This window comes from Nannobrachium achirus, assembly GCF_963921795.1.
Source record: "Nannobrachium achirus genome assembly, chromosome: 11".
NCBI lineage: Eukaryota > Metazoa > Chordata > Actinopteri > Myctophiformes > Myctophidae > Nannobrachium > Nannobrachium achirus.
The window spans coordinates 39,540,646-39,560,504 of NC_137820.1; the positions used below are offsets into that span (position 1 = coordinate 39,540,646).

Here is a 19,859-nt window from a genome sequence, read left to right on the forward strand (position 1 = left end):
TCTCCTAGTTTTATTGTTTGTAATGTGTAAATATGGCACTTTATTATGGGGAAAAACGGGTGTATTTTCCTTTTTTAAATCGCTAAAATAGCGCATTTTTGAACACATTTCCTTAACACATTTTTGAAGACATTTCCTTAACTTTTTCGCCGCCGTTGACAGTCCTCACCGTCATTGAAAGGGTTAATACCATGGCGCCGTTGACGGTGAGGACTGTGAATCTTACTGTATATACAGTAAAGATATTATTACTTACTTAATGTCGCTCCGGTCCCGCTCGCATCGGTAATGTCGGCGATTTGTTTACAACGCACGTTGGGCGTGCACGCGAAGTGAAGCTCCTCAATGTTAAGTCAATGGAGAGGCCCATAAAGAAACTTCATTTAAACAAAATAGCCATTTTGAGACATTTTGCAGCAGATCTAAATGTAAACAAGGGCCAAGGCAGGGCGCAGCCATCTTCCCTCTTCTTGTCCCACACTGTCATGTGACTAGATGACGTAATCGTTGCCGTCAAGTGATAATCCAAAAAAACAAAAACAACCCCCTTCCAGCCCTTCAAAATAATAGCGGCGGCCTATGGAGGAAACCACGTGGCACCGAGGCACCAAGCAACCTTCAGATTAAGAGGCAGTAGATGTGTTAACGGTTAACGGTTAATTAACTGATAAGGCCTTTCGGTTATCGGTTAAGAAAAAAATCTCCATTTGGCCATCCCTAATATATATATATATTTCTTTTGTCTTAACTCATTTAGTGCCACCCCTTTCACCACTAGAGGGCGCCCAGTGGCCAGAGAAAATCCCATAGAGATATGCTGGTATATGCAGAAGCCCTGCAGCCATGACTTGCCTGAACACTTTCCTTTGTGCATGACTGCATGTACAGGAAGAGGATGAAGTTAGCTTGAAGTTAGCTATTGGCTACCAAGCATTTTAGAAGCCTTATTTTTGTCAACTTAGCCATGATTAAACCTTGCACACCTCATGCATGGGAAAAAAACAGAGAAGAATGAGCTCTGAAAAATCCAATGCAATCCAGAGTGGATTTGTGCAGTTTGTTCACAGCTTTCAAACAAAAAAATCCGATTGGAAATCCGTTCAGGCATTCTTGAGATAATCGCCCTTATGTTTTACATGTAATGTAAACAAAAATGGCTGCCCTGTATGTTAGATGGGGTTGTATGGGGGTGGAACATGCAAAATCGCGATTGAAATCATGTTCACCAGATTTGATGGGGTCCAAAAAAAAAAAAAAAAAAAATCAAAAAAAAATTTTTCAAAAAAAAAAAAAAAAATTTTTTTTTTTTTTTATATCCCGAACTTGTTCGGGATAGGCACCCTGTGATACGATCATATATCCCGAACTAATTCGGGATAGGCACTCAATGAGTTAAGAATGCGACGAATACAAAAATATATACATACCTGTATATATTATTGAACTCAAGTCTCTATGGTGTGACTAATCAATAGAGAAAATTTCATTTTGGGGGTGACCTACTCCTTTAATCTAGCCTTGCCTGGTTAAAAAAAAAAAACAGTTTAAATACTTGTAGGTTTATCATATACAAAGATTATCTATAAAATTATTAACAACATTGCTGTTGATAATATAACTGGGAAAGGTGTGTCCATAATCTCCCTACCACATGGAATACTACCTACACAGCCAAAGTACATACAATATCTTATCAACAGTTTGTAGGCATCTGTTTCTGGGAGCTGGGTTATTTTTGGTTAAACATTCCATGAACACACACAGGCCAGTGCATCAGCACACCATTACACGCGTCACACACAGTAAAGAGTCACATGGTTTGACATCACATGTTAAGCCAATGTCAGTCTGAGAACATTTCCATGATTATACCCTGGCCTGTACTCAGTCACAACCATGAACATGACCTGTGGGATTAAGTTTCACCGCCCTGGCATTTGTGCATCTTTGTCAGCATCAGTACAGTGACAAACCAAGCTAAAGTGAATGGAACACATACAGACACCGCAACAAGAAGCATATCCCCTAGTTAGTTTGTATTTCAGTAGACGCTTTAGCAAGGTCAAAAGCAGCAAACTAAATTCAAGGTTATATGTCTGAACTTAGGGCAGCACAATTGTCTTTTAAATAAAAATGTAAATTACAATTATTTTGCTTCATTTTATAATAACATTTGGTGGAAATGTTTTTATCATCTTCATGACTTTGTAAATCATTATTGTCATCAGGGTAACAGGTCAGGTGGGCACTAGGGACATCCCTTTATCCATAGGGCGGCCTTACGTTAAATGTTCTGTATGATCTTACTGTAGCTCTGTGAGCCTGATGAGATGTGCATTGTTCTGTATGTGTGAGGACACAAGGGCAAGCTGTAATGATAGCTGACGAAATATAAGACGTCTGAATTAATTGCAGAAACATAATTGAATCGAGTTTCACAATTATACAATTGTGTGAATCCTAAAAACAGTATGGTAGATTACTTTCCATTACCACTTAATATGTACTAGTTGATTGACCGAAGCACCTGGAACTGTCTATACCTACTTGTTCCTCTCCTTTTTTCCCCATCAACACAAAATCTCTTTGCCAAAAACAGCAGATCTACAACCTCACAAACCGCTGCAACACAGTGTATTGTGATTTGTGAGCCTTGTAGATCTGCTATTTTCGACATGCCCAGAACTGGGACGCTACAGTTGTGATGTGGTTAATTGTGCAGCCCTAATCTGAACGTACCACAGACAGACAACATACCTTTTCTCTTTGCAGGAGGAGTCTCTTGGCCTTCTCCTCTGCGGCTTTCTGCTCCTTTGTGACCGTGGCCCCGGCGGACTGTTTTTCTTGCACATCGACCTCCGACATCTTCTTCTCCTCCACACTTAGAGCAGCGCCTCTGGCCTCTGCCGTCCTGAACTTGGGGACCAAGGGAGCGATGTAGCTCCCTACGAAGGCCTGGACAGAGGGAGCTGAGTAGGACAGGTAGTGACCGATGCCCTTCTTGTGTGATGACGACGGGGCGCTCGCAGCAGCAGCGGCCTCCGAGGCTGAGGTATTGGTCATTTGCACGAGGTCACTAGTCTGTTGGCCCGGGGAGGAAATAGATGATTTGGCGGTGGCACCACTGTCCACTTTCTTCTCGTCCGTCTTGGAGCTGCTGCTGAAGTACGCGTTGATGTGATGGGACAGGTAGTTGTAAGTCTCGTCCAGGTTGGCCGAGAAGGTGCTGCTGGGGTGGAAGAGCGGTTGTGTGGCGGCGGGGGCAGGCTTGGAAATCACTGCTGCTCTGTTGCTGCTGGTGTCACTTCCATTTGGCGATGGTGGCGGTTTAATCTCTACCGACGCTTTTGTCGTGGCACCATTTGTTTTGACAGTGGAAGCGTGATGAACACGCCTCAGCTTTTTCTCCCCTCGCTCGCGGACGTTCGGAGCTGCGGGCGTGGCAGTCACCTGGGCAGCAGTGGCAGTCGCCTGGGCAGCAGTGGCAGACACCTGGGCAGCAGTGGCAGTGACCTGGGCAGCAGCATTACGGTTTGGTACAGAGGTAGTGGTACTGACGTCAGGTGTAGCAGCAGAAAAAGAAGCAGGAGCGGTAGACACGGCTGAGGTGGGTGTCTGTGTGCACAATGTTGTAACAGCGGGAATGGGAGGAGGAGGGTGGTTGAGAGTGGGTGCGGTTGTGGTCTCTTCAGCCTTTGGCTGTACCCCGAGGCTGGCGGTCTCAACCTCTTTGCTCGGTTGGGAAGCACTGGGTTTGAGTCTGGCAATTTTAGAGAACAGTTCTGTTTGCGTGCCGGCGGCGCTGACCGCCTTGGAGACGGTGTCGAGCGTGTTCCTGAAGCGTGCCATGTATTGGCTCAGACCAGCGGACCAGCGAGAGGTGGATGTGTTCAGGCACAGGGCGCTGGTGTGCAGTCCGAGCCGCTGTCTCGCCTGGCTGGCTCTGCCGAGCCAGCCCTTCCGGCCCCGCAGGCTCTGGACGTGCTTCCACCTGAGATAGCCGAACCCGTGGATGGCGGGCGTGCGTCGCACGTAGAGCCTGTAATGAGGGGCACGCAAAGGAGACAACTGAAGCGACGACGCCGGCCTCTGGGCGTGCGCCGTGTGCCACAAGTCAACGGCTCTGCCCACTTTCAGCACCCAGCTCTCTGGAGCCCCTCTGTAAGCCATTGCTTTTGGGTCTTTGAGGTCACGTGTGTCAAAGGGGTTATTATTATTCCATCCAAGGAAACATTACATTGATCAACGCACTCTTGCTTTTCATAAAGCTGGTGAGCAACAGAAAAGAACAAAAACATGATGCAAGCATGAGTGAAAGAAGATACAATGAAAACAAAATGCTACAAAAATGTGATGATCATGACATGATGATGGTGGTGGTGGTGGTGGTGATGAGATAGATAGATATAGCTAGCATCACGTTTAAACCTCACTTGATATTCCCCTTTGTAAACCCCCTTTTTATTAAACTACTGTGGCTGACATTAAATAAATGCACACGCAACTACAAGCTGTTATGTAACTACACTTCACATTCATCAGCATTACAGCTAGCTAACTCAGAGATCACTTAGGCTAGCTATAGCCAGCCATGCTAACCCGAATTGAATAAACAAGTATGATGAAGTGAACATACCAGTGTTCTTCTTCATGGGAGCTTTACAAAGAATACATTCCCTTTCCGCCATTCATTACAAATATCATTCAGAAAGTGGTGAATGTAATAAATACAGGCGTTCCTTCACATTCCGCACAGGCTAAACTAACGTGTGTTGTTGACAGTTTCTTCTTTCCAGAATGGTGTATGACGTTGTGTCAGTGTGCGAAGGGGGAAAAACAATGACCACGTGACCCTTGGTCTGGCCTGTAATTGGTTGTCTGTCGCCCAGCCCTAAGAAAGGAACGCTTTCATTGGTTGAGGGATTCTCACCACTCAGAATGCCAGGGGCCTACCTAGGCTGTGTTATGAATGAAATAACAACAGCACTGCAGGGGTCATCCATATCATGTCAATATTGATCAGTGGTTGGAAAAAAGTAGGCCTACCCACTGTTTTATGTCAATATTGCAATGTAGAAATACCCTGTTACAATTAAATGACCAGAATTAAAAATTTACTTGAGTAAAAGTTTTAGTATCACAATGTAATTAAAGTACCAAAAGTAAAAGTAGGCTACTCATTGTGCAGAAGTTCACAAGTTCAAAATGCATTATATATTTTGAAAATAGCCAATCTGCAAGCTCACAATGCGTTGCATCGCGACACAGCTTGTAGATCTGCTATTTTCAAAAGGCTGAAATATCTATAGGCCTAGCGGGCTGAAGTGTATTTTGTAATAATAATAATCTAAATCTACAAAGTAACTAGTAACTAAAGTTTTCAAATAAGTGTAGTGGATTAAAAGTAATAATAATAAATAAATTGTTATTTGTGCTGCTGCTGCCTTAAGGTGTCAGTGCAATCATCGTGGTTGGATTTATGTTGAGAACAGGAAGGGATTTAATAACTGCAAGGCTTCCATGTGTAGCCTACCATGTGGCAAGCCTATGACATCAGTAAAGGCCTACAAAATGGGAAAGAACGCCAATACTGAGGTTAAAGTGGTTAGTTTAGTTTTTTATTATTTTATATGTTTTTATTTTGATCATCTTCACCAGTACCAATAGGACACATACATCAACAGACTGTTTCATAGTTGAAAGTTGATCAAAAAAGAATAGGGTGAAGTGCCTAAATTGGCTAAATTAGTTGCAATGAACGAAGAGTCGACAGTATTAAGCAAGCATACAAAATACATTTGTGATTTAAAAAATAAATAAATAAAAAATAAAAATAAACACTAAAATAGGTTTCTAAGAATTCTAATTAACTATCAACCCTGCACAGTAAATCCTCAGTTACTTTTAAACTACAAAGAGTTTACACAACATTTACCAAATGGTCGTTGTAGCCTACACTCTTCAGAGTTGAATTAATACCAAGGATTTCACTGTATAAGAGGTGTGACTCTATTCTTGAAAACAACTAATTGGTGTGAATTTAAACCATCACAATTCAACCTCTAGCATTGTAGTTATTCTGGAACTGCAGAAAAAGTGACTGATGCTTGAAGTACCAGTAGGTTATAAGTCAGGTGGAGAACTAGAATGACTATTTCATCCTTGCAATATGACCTCATCTGGCTTTCAAATGTGTCCATGTCTGTAATATGTAAATTGGTTCTCTCCTCTTCTAGCAGTGGCAGTGCTTGACAACTGGATTCTCCTAAGAAATGTTAATTCTGACCTCTTGTGATGAGTTGTGGAACTGCAGTTGTATTTGTGCATAATGAACAAACTAGTAGCTGTTCTTGGCCCCTCACGATTATTCTGCAAAGTTTGCAGTGCAGACCCCCCCCCCCCCCCCCCCCCCCCCCCCCCCCCCCCCCCACACACACACACACACACACACACACACACACACACACACACACGGTATTACATTAGATGTAAAGTAACAAACTACACATAGGCCTACTATACATTATATGTAATGTAAATTATGTGAATAATCAATAAAATAGGTGACAAGTGTTGGCTTTATATGCAGCCCAGAACCCCCTCCAAGGACCCCTGAGGGTCCCAGGTGGACCCCCAACGTGAGAACTATTGGTCTATTTCCTGTATGAATGAAACTGTGTGATACCTCTTTATGTGATACATTACTGCCACCCGGTGGTTGAAATTAACCCATCCTACCAGGCCTGGAATTTTGTCATTTTAGGGGCAAGCCACTTGGCCTTTGGTGTTGTCCATTTGTTGAGGGCACAGAGGCCAAATGCCAGGGCAGGAAGGCCACAAAATAAAACAAGATTTTAGTCCACTGAAAGAATTTATCGAATCTAAGGTTTAGGGATGATAACCTAATCTGCAGATAAATAAATATGGTATTTACAATCTGATGAATCCATGCTCGGCCCTGCTCCAAACAAAGTCACTGATTCACTGGATTGGTCACTGGATTCACAAGGCCAAACTGAGGGGCAATGGCGGCCATGGCCTCCATGAAATTCCTGCCCTGCATCCTACAAAGAAATAAGATGCGTGTTGGAGAAAAAAAGCAACCACAACCACTGATCCATTTTAAACTGGTTTACTTAAATTAAAAAAGAAGGAAAGAAAAATGTACATCACATTTTACAATAGACATCATTCTCTTCTTAAAAACTTTACAGAAATGTATACAATTACAGATTTTTATAAAATCCTTCTTTGTTAGCATTAGTTCACAAAGAAGTGTTCACAACTAGAATGTGATTGAGAGACAATACATTATTCCAAAGGCTTTTTAATTTAGACATACTGGTTAGGAAGTATTATGTAAAAAACAAAACAAAGGTGGCAGGTTCCTTACAGATTAAAAAAATATAGAGAAAAAAAAAATGTTAGGAGAGCGAGAAGCATCGTCAAGTCCAGGTCAGCCGTTATCGCAGCAATCATTCAAACAATGACCACACGCTTCTACACCGAAGCTTATAAAAGATGATTAACAATTTAGTCTGGAAGCAGCTGGCACCAACATGATGGGGGGAAGAAAGAAAAAGATGTTACGTATTTGGACAACACAGATCAGGTTGATCTCGAGAGACTTTGTCGGTGGGCTTTAAAATAAATAATAAAGGCCATAACACATTGCAGGTCTTCCTCGTGGTGAGGAAGGGTCTTTCCGTCGTAGGACGGATTTGTAGGTGGAAAATAGCAGAGCTTGTTGATCTGCTGTTTAAAACGAAGTATACAAATCCTCTGTTACGTGACCGCCTTTTTGACAGAATTATGTTATGGGTTTTTTTTGGAAACTAGTTTCAGGTTGCATGAGTGCTCAGGCATTTCTCTTTATGAAGTTCAGGCGTTGCGGTGCACACTGAACGCATGTCATTACTATGAAAGTGCAACAGTATTATGTCAGTTGCACTCATGAGTTGACCAAGACTGAAGGGCCACCGAGCAGTGAGCACTATGCATAACGTAATGTAAAAAGTCAAGTGGAAGGCAGTCCACACAAGTGCTGATTTCGTTGACGAAAAATGTTCGTCGACTACCTTTTTTCTCTACATGTACTCCCACGGGCTGGGAGGCGGAAGTGTTGTGCGGTATTAGGAGTAGGACGAAGACTCTACATCCTCCCGGTGGGGGCTCCTCACTGGTGAGTGAGGAGGATAGGCTAGGTGTGTGGTGAGGAATCAACTGGCATAACTAAATTGGGGGGAAAGGCAGTAAAAAGCACACACAAGTCTGAATGTGCGCCGTGGTTTATGTACATGATCAATTCATTCAGGGCATCCAATCCCCACAATCAGAGATCAACACTCGGTAACAGAAAATGCCATTAAACCAACATCAAATTAAGACAATACAGTTCTGGTCACCATTATTGGCACATATGATGCCATATAATATTCTTTTAAGAATAGCATGTATAACATCATGGCGGGGGGAAAGTGAAAAACTGCACTTGAAGTTAACTTGAAGACATTCTGGTTTGCTACACGTGCCGTTTGACTGCACGCTAAACCACTGTTTCCCAAACAGTGGGTCGGGTTTCGCGAGTAAAATTATCACTTTTTTTCCCTGTTTTGTTTTGAGTCTTGAGCTAAAAAAAGTTTGGGAACCACTGCTCTAAACCACTTGAAACCAAGCAGCAGTGGTGAAAAGTACATTTATTTAAATACAATTTTTAGAAGCATTTGTACTTTACTTCAGAGTATTTCCAATTGCATTTGTACTTTACTTGAGAGCATTTCCAATACTTTTACTTCTACTCCACTACATCTCGGATCCAAATATTGTACTTTTACTCAACTCAATTTATTTGAACTACTGGTTACTTTGCAGATACAAATTATAGTATTAAAAAATATACATTAACCACTTCAGCCCTATTTTTATATCTTGGCTATCTGAAAATAGCCAATCTACAAGCTCACAACACGTCGCGTTGATAATTTTACGTAAGTAAATCATTTGAGTACTTTTTTCCACCACTGAAACCTGCCTATTCTGGGAGGGGGGATACATTAGCCCCAAAATGTATGATATACAAGCTCACAACGTGTCGCAACGCAACACATTTAACACAAATCTTCTCTTATGGGGGTCCGTGCCACAAAACCTTTTTAGATGGCCGCAGCTAAACATTTGGGGGTCCTTGACATGAACAAGTTTGAAAACCACTAGACCAGAGGGTTTAAGTGGCTAATCCAAGAAGGACTTCAGGGCTGGAAGTCAAGCAAGACCTCACTGCCGAAATACAAACACAAGACCAATTATTCTGTGGACATTTATTTAGAGATGATGAAATCAACCCATTAAGACCCATCAAGGACCCCTAGAATTGTATATATTTGACCGTGGACCCCCATATCAAAATATTATGTTCCAGGGACCCAGAGAAAGAAGATTTTGACTTACATAATTATGTTCGTTTTTACACACATGAACGTAAATAAGCAATCATTATTAATTAGATGATTGCCAAGGGACTTTTGATTGAAATATGCTACCCAGTGTAATAAAAGAAAGAAAATAACTTGTTTGGGGTACACAAGGATCACGGGTTAAGACTCAATGCAGACATCCAAATGATTGAAAAGGGAGGTGAATTGGGAGGTACTTTACTGTTTAAACTGCCAGCAATGAGTCTTGATTTCAATCCAACAGAAACCTCATACCGTATATCCATATTTTAGGTTTTTGTGTTGTGTTTGTAAATTAACGTCCTACTTGATCATACACACTAAAGTATCAGATCTACAAGCTCAAAATGATAGATTATTTTCTTCTTTGAAATTACTAGCTAATTATGTATGTTTATTTTTTCATAACTCTGGGCATTCTCTTAAAATATTCTGATGATACAAACTTGGTACCAATTTCCATTTATTTCTGAAGATGTACTGGTTATATATATAACAAAATGAAATACAAATGCAACAGTACCAATAATGGTTGACTGGTGACCAGTACTGTACATGAAATCATGTACGGTCTATTTAATCATTAGAAAACCAAAAACTTGTGCGTTTTGAAAATTCAACGCGATAAAGAAACATGTTTACATGTCAGCCACCTCAGCTGTAGGCATCTTCAAAAAAAAAAAGAAAAAGAAAAAAAGAAAAGAAAGAAAACGTGAAACATACATTTCAGACAAGAATCAGTCAGAAACAAACAAAAGATGAACAACGATTAAAATATATTAGCAGGGAAGGTGCTGTAATAATGTTAAATTATGTTCTCAGCAGGAGGCTGGCACAGTTGTCATTCTCCCTGCATAAAGGGACTCAAACTGGCCTCAAAACAGTGAACTTTTGTAAACATTACATTTTCTAAGAGAAAACAGCAACATTAAAACAGCAACTGAAAAACGAAACAAAAAAAAAAAATGATTTGGCAAATATAAGACTATCACATGATTAGTAGTACATTCTGTGCCTTCGAAGGAAGGGCATCAAATGGGCCTCAAAAGGCTCAGTTTCAGTGTTAAATCACCTTGGGCAGAAAAACACAGGGGAAAGCGCAGCTTTGCTAACATTTGACTTAACCAAACCTGAGGCTAAACCAGCAGTAGAGGGTGCAACCTGAAGTTTACAAGTACTCATTTGGTTTGACACTAAAGGGGGAATAGGGGTTTTGGACGGGGTAATACCTTTGAATCCTAGTCTTTTCCCTGGGGTTATACGCTTTAACGTGGATAGACTTAAAAGCAGCATGACACTTTGGTAGAGGTTTGGGTTGTGTAGCTAACTTGCCATGACACACATAACTCCCAACAGTTGCTCCTTAAAATTATGATAAAAAAATAGTTTCCTCATTGACATTGTGCGGTGAAAAAGGACTCAAGATCACACGCAAACGAGCACAAATGGAGGGAGGGAGAAGAATCTGCTTTGCTTGCGTTTCTTTTATGTGCCAAAAGACACAATGTATACAAGTCAATGATGCCTTAATGGCGATGCACATTTTGGATATCAATTTCTAATCAGCGGGGTAACTATTAAAAACATCTCGCCAATATTTGAAGTATAACCTCCACCTCCACCAAGGTATAATTTTGCTTTAACATAACCACGAAATAAATGACCACCACAAGGAGGCGCTGTGAGAAATACGTTGAAGCAAAAAGGACTAAGCATCTGGTTTACATTAAATCTCAGCCGAAAAGCATGGTAGGACAATCATATACAGTACATACATGGCTATCACCATCGTAGATTGCTCTCACACATTGTTACTGACAAAGAAAGGTACCATACACTACAATGTAGAATGCTGATGACAAAAAAAGGAAGAAAATAGATGACTGATTGACTCAAGTTTTTACAAAAGTTCCTATGCGAACGCACAACAGCTCTTTAAGACACAGTTAATGTAAATCAATGCTTAATTCTAAATTCTTAAACATTTTCCAATGTACAAATGAAACTACAAAACAAATCGTATGTAGACAAAGGCCTATAATATCGGTGCAAAGGTACTGATCCGGAGCCTCTAAATATCCAACATGGATTCCTCAAAAGAGTCAGAAAAACAAAAGTCACTAACATCTTAAATCTTTGTACAATGTGCTGCGCCGAAAGGACAACTCATGTCCTTCTTCAGCAAATCTAGGCAGATGTCCTTGTTTCAATCACCATTTTTCCTTGATATTGGGGCTCAAGACTTAAAAAACTCCTGAAACAACAGTCGGGAGGGGGAAAAAAAAGAACCGTAGGAATTTTATGAAAACTACTACATTTCTTTTTCTTTTAATAACACCTTAAAAGTTAACATTGGTGCATTGTTCCCTTTATCTTTTCTCCAGTTGTCAGTTAGGAAACATCTTTCGCTGACCATCCATCCATCCACCAGGCCGTTTGACAAGAAAAAGACCAGCTTTTCCTCCAGCCTGAGTCATGGTGCAGTCAGATTATACGACTCTTCTGCATTATAAGAACAACTCAGATTGCACAATTTATTAACTACTTAAAGTAAGCCCTATTTTATACTTCGTCATACGACTGTGTCACGTCGAAAATAGCCAAACTATTCTCGCCTCTAGTGACACTGAAAGTGGTTTAAGTAGACAGAAAGAAACACTGCACATTCATTCATTTTGGGAACACATTTTCAGCTCAATATTTTTTCCAGAGAGATTTTCTTTTGTTTGTTTTTGTCAGTCAAGATTCTTATGTCAGCAAAGGGTTCAAGAGCTTCAATAACTCAACATTTTAACTCTCATGTCTATTGTAATTTAGGTGCAGGTGTTTACATTTATACAATTAATATTTCAATCATTTTGGAATGAAACTCCTCAATCCCTGAAAGTGTCATACTTGTGGAGTTTCGAGTGGGTCGGGTGTCCCACACCCGACCCACTCGAAACTCCACTTGTGGAGTACTTGTGGAGTTTCGAGTGAATTATTATATTATTATTTTTTCAACAAAAAATGAGATGAGAGTCAGTCGCGTCAAACTGAAAGTATCAAGGAAGATAAGGAGTAGCAAAGAATGTCTAAACTACAACCTGTTTTTTTTTTACCTGGCCGAGCTGGGCCCAAATGACGTTCTGAGAACCCTGTTTGAACCCTAGCCGTAGCGTAATGGAAACAAATACGTTACATGGCATGACACCGTTCACCTAGTTCTTGAAGTGGAGAAAAGAGCCATGTCTTTGCAGCTGGTGATGTATGAGATCACCTGCTGTGCCAGTTCACAGGATATACGTTTAAGAAGAAATTTGTGCCGTTTTGGCGGGTCCTGGCCTTTTTCAAAATGTGCAAAAACACAAAACGAAACCAGTGGGACAACTGTTTTAACATCCAAAAGCCATAGTGGCGTTCATATCTAGAATTATGTGTAATTGTTTTGCTGTCACACAGAAAAACAGTGGGGATAATCTCCTACTGCATACACATGTACATTAGAATGATTTTGCTAAAACAGTGAATACCACCTACTAACATATGATTTATTTCTACTTTGTATGCCTTCCAGTAGCAAACTTCCAAGAGTGAGAAAACATGTCAATTTGCATCCTCTAGTGCCACAATGTGGAGTTCCGTGCAAAATTATTTGACCGAGAGAGATGACTGCGACAGGATTCAGGGAGGCATTGAGAGGGACGTCATACAATACTGTATTATGCTCTGAAAATAATTCCCACTTGAATGTAGATGTTGGTTCTACACAGAGCATTAGCCTCTACCCCTTCATGGTGAACCTACAGGTTGTAAATGGGGCCCGTCATCAAAGATACAAGATTTGTTTGATCTAGTTTCCCCTTTGACAGCTAGCTACCTAAATGAATAGTTCACCCAAGAAATTAATTTATTTCATTATATCGTTTCGTGGCGTCTTTGAGTTTTAGAATGTCCAGAATCCCTCAGCAGTGGGACATTTTAAATCTTAGATGTGTCAACATAGGTTTTAATTTTCAATTGGCTAGGTAATAGACTATAGCCTACAGTAGGTATTTAGGTTGTTAGGCTTAAATTAGCTATGGTATTTCAATCTTTTAATTCATAGGCAGTTGTTTTTTGTATGTTTATATGTTGTGTTGTCACTTCAATATTTGTACTGTATGTGGAATTACGGATGGAAATTAGCTTCTAGCTACCATGTGTATTGATTGAAATGATCATTAATATGCACAGCCCTGGAAATAATTGAACTGAAACTGAATTAGGGATTAATTCCATCCATCAAGGTTTTCCTTTATTTTTTGGATTCTGGAATGTTTTACCAACTAAAACTCAAAGACACCACTGTGGTAGGTAAACGATAAAAATAAAGTCATTTCTTGGGTAGAACTACTCCTTTAACTTGGCATGCGCTTTGGCCACGTTAAACAACATGCAAACTCCTTACATTTAGTGATAATCCATTATCACTAAGCTAACTTCGGTCGCTTTAGCTCTACTCCCGTAGACATTTTAAATAACAAAAACAGCAAAATGAAAGGCAGTGCTGTAACGAACATCGTTCCCTAATCTATCTAGGCCACAGAAAGACTGGAGGGCTTTCATGATGAACGTGAACAAACAAACAAACAAACAAACCAACAAAAGGCGTAATGTGCGTGTGGTAAATATAGCAAGTGAGAATACTAAAAAAGATTTTGGAAAAAACTTTGTAAAGACATATAATACCAAAAGGCAGCGACGCAGTGAGTCAGTGGGCACACACTACTTTGAACGACTAGGTGGCTAAAGCCAAGAGACGCGGATGAAGAGCCAGCCTCCATCCTATAGGTCAAAAGGTCAGTTTACACAGCAGTGTTTAAAAGAGATGCTGCTACCTACCTACCTACCGCCCTCCCACCACACACACACACACACACACACGGTCAACACAGGCACATTCCACACACGTACTGACGATTGTGTGCAAGCAGGTGCGTGCACCACACACACACACACACACACACACACACACACACACACACACACACACACACACACACACACACACACACACACACACACACACACACACACACACACACACACACACACACAGTTAAATACCTAACAGGTTATCATCATCATCATCCATGTGTTGTTTTATAGGCTTGTATAGCTGGAAACATCCTTAATAAGCCTGGAGAAGAGGTGGTGCTCAAAAGGTAAAGCAGCCGTCCTTCCAAAACTCCTCCTTCCTTTCTCCTCCCCACCTCTCACTGCTTTAGAGGAGACCGGGTGGGGGGGGAGAGAAACATTCTCCGTGTTACTGGTGACATTACAGGATCTACTATCGGCAGCAGCTTTTTGGCAGCTGGCCTTTCGGTGAGATAGTGTTTTACAACGAGAAAGTTCCATGGCGAACGAACGAACGAACGATGGCGGCCGTCTCTCGTGCGCCCCAAACTACTACTAACGGTAGAGTCGCTTACTGGTGAAGGCAAGGTTCATTCTCGGTGGCGCACCGGGAAGACGAGGAGGTCACTTTTATTTTTCCAAAGAAGAAAAAGCAGCCGCTAGACTTGGCGCTAGAAGTTGGAGCGAGTTTTTTACTACTAATAGAAAGAAGCAGCCGTTTTGTCGCCCATGTTGGATCCATGGTTGTGGCAGCCGTTCACAGCGGGCTCGTCTCGCCTCTAGGTGCTCTCGGTGCTGCCGCTGCCGCCGGCGGCGGCCACCGTGGTCGTGGTCAGGATCTTCATGTACTGAGTGAAGATGGCTTCAAAGGCCTCGTCCCGGTGGATCATGGCGCCAAACACCAAAGGCTGAGAGAGAGAGAGAGAGTTGTCATACATTTATTTGCAATAAATTATTTAACCCATTAAGACAAATACCTTAAATTGTTTTCTAAAACCTAAGGGGTTTCTGAAAAAACGTATGTTTCTTTATCTGTGGTGCTCAAAGTTTTTAATGTCAAGGACCCCTAGAATTATATGTATTTGATTTGAGCAGATGTACTACATCTTTTTTTTTTTTTTTACTTCTGCCTCCGCTGTGGTTGTGTGTTTAGTTGAGGAATAACTATATTTGACAGGATGTAAAACATGTACTGTAGCCTGAAGCACGGCTGCCCCAAGTGGCACACCTTGTAAGAGCACACACAGTTGCCACATAAATAAGCAGTGGTGGAAATTATTTTTGGCCATACTGGAGTATTTTCAGTACCTTTACTTCTAACTCTACTACATAGGAGATATGCTCCACTGCAATCATTTGAAAACTTTAGTTAGAAGTTACTTTGTAGATTTGGATTATTATGACAAAACCCCTTTATAATTTTTTGAAAATGAGCTCACAATGTGTTGCAATGCGACTCATTGTGAGCTTGTAGATCTGTGCTGTTCTACATTCTACAAGACATAATTTCTGACATATTTACAATTGCGCATGCGTGTGTATTACACCTGCAATTGTGTTCACCAATGTGCACTGTCATGACCAAATAACTAAATAACTAAAGTAAAGTAAGTAAAGCAAGTAAAGGAAGAATACAGAGCAAGAACTCAGAGTTTAAATAAAGACTAGAGAAAAGAAAGTGGCAGAAAGGAGAGACACGTCAGGTAGAGGACACATGGGAGACAGTTGTGTGAAAATGACAATCAGCGAGTGTCAATCACACAGCAACAGAGCTGTCACATTTTGACGTGTCATCAGACGATAACACAGCTCCACACGACTCGGCAGTCAGCACACAGTGGGCTGCTGGGACCTCGGATTTGTAGAAAGACTTCAATGTGTTTGTCGGTAGTAAAGCATGGATCAAACTGGGGCTGCATGAAGCCCAAGTTCAGTGGTGGAAAAAGTATCGATACTGCTATGTAGATATACAGTACCCTGTCACAAGTACAAGTCCGGAATTCTAAATTTACTCGAGTAAAAGTACCAAAGTATTGACATCAAAATGTACTTAAAGTGCCAAAAGTAGAAAGTACTCATTACAAGTTTTCAAATGTATAAAATATTTTGAACGTTACTTACGCTACTGCCTAAGTTATGCGCCGTTGCGCGATGGTGACGAGAACGGCCGGGAATAGCAGACCTAAAAGAAGTTCACATCATGTCGCAAAAGGGACGCGTTGTGAACTTGTAGGTCTGCTAATTCTCGCTGACAGTTTTATATGAAATTAAACAAAAATGCAGTGCAACTTGATTTGTGACTCCGGCATTCAGAACTTCAACACTTTCATTAGGAAGATTGAACCGATTGATTGAATACATTAGTGGCACGATTAGTAAGATTGATCTGTCTGATTGATTATTAATTTACCACGTTGCAAATGATTACGGAAAGCAATGCTAAAAGGACAACACCCCTCAAAAAGCCTATGTATTCAATTCATCATAATCGAGCTGTCAACTTTTCCTTGCACACAAGAACCGCAGCGTGACTGCAGCCTGAGTATTAGTAAATGTTGTGATTTGAATAATTTAGGGATATTTTTAGGATGTCCTACACATCCTCCCATAAGGGTTGACCTTCCTACCTTCTGTGTGGATGGAGTTGCTATGGAGATGCCCATTCCAGAACCAGGCAACACTGACAAGACTTTATACTGCAGCATCGTGGGAGAAAACAGGAGAGGACAGATATTTATCATATAAGCATTAGCAAATGTTCTTATCGCTAGGGCTGTCAAGATTATGACATTTACATTTTACACTCAAATAACTGCGATTAATGATTTAATTGTGTTTTTGTCGTTGACAATTACATTTCTATTTGGCTTTTAGGCTTTGAAGTTGCACATGGTAGATATGACACATAAACTAAATATACAAAGAAATTACTGACATATTTGACAACTTTACACTTAAAAAAGAACATTGATAGTGGAAATAGCCGATCTACAAGCTTGTAGATCTGTTATTTCCACAATGTTTGATTTAAAAAAAATATATATATGAACATTTTCAACATGGAAACGATTATGATGATTATGAAAAATAATCACGATTATGTCAAATAATAAATAATCGCGATTAGACGATTATGTAATAATTGTGACAGCCCTACATATCGCTTGTATGTATGTTTATATAGAATAAGAGGTTGCACATCAACAATGGGCTTTCTATGTGGAGTGCAAAAAAAAATAAAAAATCCAGTATACATATAAAAAACAGGTAGACATCCAAAATGTCAAGTCAATGGAGGACTAAGTACTCACATTTCCACTTAATTTATTGCCACACACCAATACACTTATATGCTTATGGGTTTTGGCCAAGAGCATTTATCAGAGCATTCACATCACATAGATTCAACTCAATTTAAACACACGGTCAGAGTTAACCCACAGCTGAAATCTTGTGTCAATCACCAGGGACCAATCACGTGTATGGTTCTAGATCTAGAGGCAACTCTGATCTTGTGTTTAAATCAGCCAAACATGCCCAAATTGGGGGTCCCTGAAATGTTTAAGAACATCTAGCTTAGCTTATACACATAGGACCCTATATAGGGTCATAACATTGATCCAGCAAGATAAGCCTTCCGTTGCCTGTCTGAACTGAGTAAACCTACACCAGAGGATAAAAACGGAGCCATAAAACGTACCTTCTGAATGTCTGTGATGTCGATCAATTTGATGACTTTGTTCTTCTTGGTTGAGCCAGATCTGGAGGAGCTGGAGCTCTCAAAGCACAGGTTGCTGGGAGAGATGAGACAGAAAGGTTTAGTAGTAAACACACTAGAAGATTCAACGCAATCATTAATAAACTAGTGCAGTGGTTCTCACACTTTTCAGACCACGACCCCCCCCCAAAAAAAAACAACAACAATAATAATAATAAATACATAAATAAAATAAAATAAAACATTTTAGAGGTATTACAAACTACAATGGTCTTAAAAGTCCTTAAATTGTCACATTAAGGATGTGCAGATACAAAGTATCTGTAGTGTACACTACAAAGTATACTGTATATTGGTTTGTTAACTGTTGAGTGAGAAAACAATGTTGCACATTAAGCTAAACATCTGTCATCATCTACAATTATGCATTTAGGCCACCTTGCAGAGCTCAATAAATTTAGCTCATTCATGAATCCATCAGCCACTGTTACCCAAACATTATGTGAAATCTGACCGATACCTTAGCCTGCGCATCTTTTAAAAGTAGCCTATTAGTCCAGTCATTTTAGGCCAAAATTAGGCCAAACCTGGAACAAATTGCAATAGTAGCAAACTCAACTGATTTTGTATCCTCAATATGTCCTTAGTGAGGGAAAAAAAGTCCCAAGGAATCCCACCGGGGCAAAGTTTTGAAAACGACCTATCTACCTTCACTTACTATACACTACAATATAACGGAAAAAATTACTGAAAAAAAATCTGCTTTAAGTGGGATATGAGGGGTCAAACTAGGGGTTTTTAATTATTCTGAATCCATTGCAAGCATTTGTTTTGCACGAAAAACATTCCTTGGGCCAGAAATGGCCACTCAAAACGTAAATTTTCATCAATTTTCAGTCTTTTGGGGTCCGTTTTTAGCCCAAGGAATGTTTTTCATGCAAAACAAATGCTTGCAATGGATTCAGAATAATTAAAAACACCTAGTTTGACCCCTCATATCCCACTTAAAGCAGATTTCTTTTCAGTCATTTTTTCCGTTATATTGTAGTGTATAGTAATTGAAGGTAGGTAGGTCGTTTTCAAAACTTTGCCCCGATGGGATTCCTTGGGACTTTTTTTCCCTCACTAAGGACATAATGAGGATACAAAATCAGTTGAGTTTGCTACTATTGCAATTTGTTCTAGGTCTAACCCTAAAATGACTGGACTATATGGTACATCAGGTCACACAACATGGATAATTGAGCAAGCCCAGGGTCATTCTTATGTTCATTTGCACTGTTGACGCTTTGTAATCAAAGCAACATTTGTTCTAAGTAAGTTGAAGTTGAGGGGCTTGTGCGTGCAGCTAACAAAAAGCTAGCGGAGCTCCAATTGGACTTTGCTGACATTATTCCTTCTAGTTTAATTCCAAGTGTCTGGCAGCAGCAGCCACTTCAGTCCCTGTGTGCATCTCAACACAATTGTTCTGGTTTGTTGTTTAGTAGTTTGATTGAGAACGGAACAGCTTGCTAGAGCTAATGAGAGGCTTACTTCTCAGTGACAAAGAGCACTCCGTTGCGGATGTAGTCCGTGGGCATCTTTCTGTCCCGGTTGATCAGACAGCAGCGCCAGCCGTTCTCGCACACTGCAGGAAGGAGGGAAAGTGTCAGAAGTTGAACACTGTTTAATACAATGAGCTGTAAATCCCTAACTAGGCCTGCCTCTAAGTCGCACCCTGGCGTACATATTCGTCAAGAAGAGATTTGGTGTCGAGTGGGGAAATGTCATCGTGTTCCGATTTTTCGTCCGCTCATTATTTCTTTGTGTCA

At 40.5% G+C, this 19,859-nt stretch overlaps 2 protein-coding genes across 3 annotated transcripts in view; both read right to left on the reverse strand.

Moving 5' to 3' along the window:
- Positions 1 to 4,779, reverse strand: part of LOC308293550 (calcium-independent phospholipase A2-gamma-like) — a 46,571-nt gene extending 41,792 nt beyond the window's left edge. Inside the window, exons 1-2 of one of the 2 annotated variants that reach the window (XM_080736121.1) lie at positions 4,637 to 4,779; positions 2,758 to 4,268 (exon numbers count right to left, since the gene is read on the reverse strand). In XM_080736121.1, the coding sequence (XP_080592247.1) occupies positions 2,758 to 4,170 (1,413 nt within the window). In that variant the 5' untranslated portion in view covers positions 4,171 to 4,268; positions 4,637 to 4,779. Of the gene's footprint in view, positions 1 to 2,757; positions 4,466 to 4,636 lie in introns of those variants that run through there. The other variant, XM_080736122.1, reaches the window with a different exon arrangement.
- A 9,803-nt stretch (positions 4,780 to 14,582) lies between these two features.
- LOC308293502 (GRAM domain-containing protein 4-like) overlaps positions 14,583 to 19,859 on the reverse strand; it is a 40,245-nt gene continuing 34,968 nt past the window's right edge. The window contains exons 14-17 of the mRNA XM_080736065.1: positions 19,582 to 19,675; positions 18,031 to 18,124; positions 16,958 to 17,026; positions 14,583 to 15,238 (exon numbers count right to left, since the gene is read on the reverse strand). Of these exons, the coding sequence (XP_080592191.1) occupies positions 15,110 to 15,238; positions 16,958 to 17,026; positions 18,031 to 18,124; positions 19,582 to 19,675 (386 nt within the window). The 3' untranslated portion in view covers positions 14,583 to 15,109. The remainder of the gene's footprint in view (positions 15,239 to 16,957; positions 17,027 to 18,030; positions 18,125 to 19,581; positions 19,676 to 19,859) is intronic.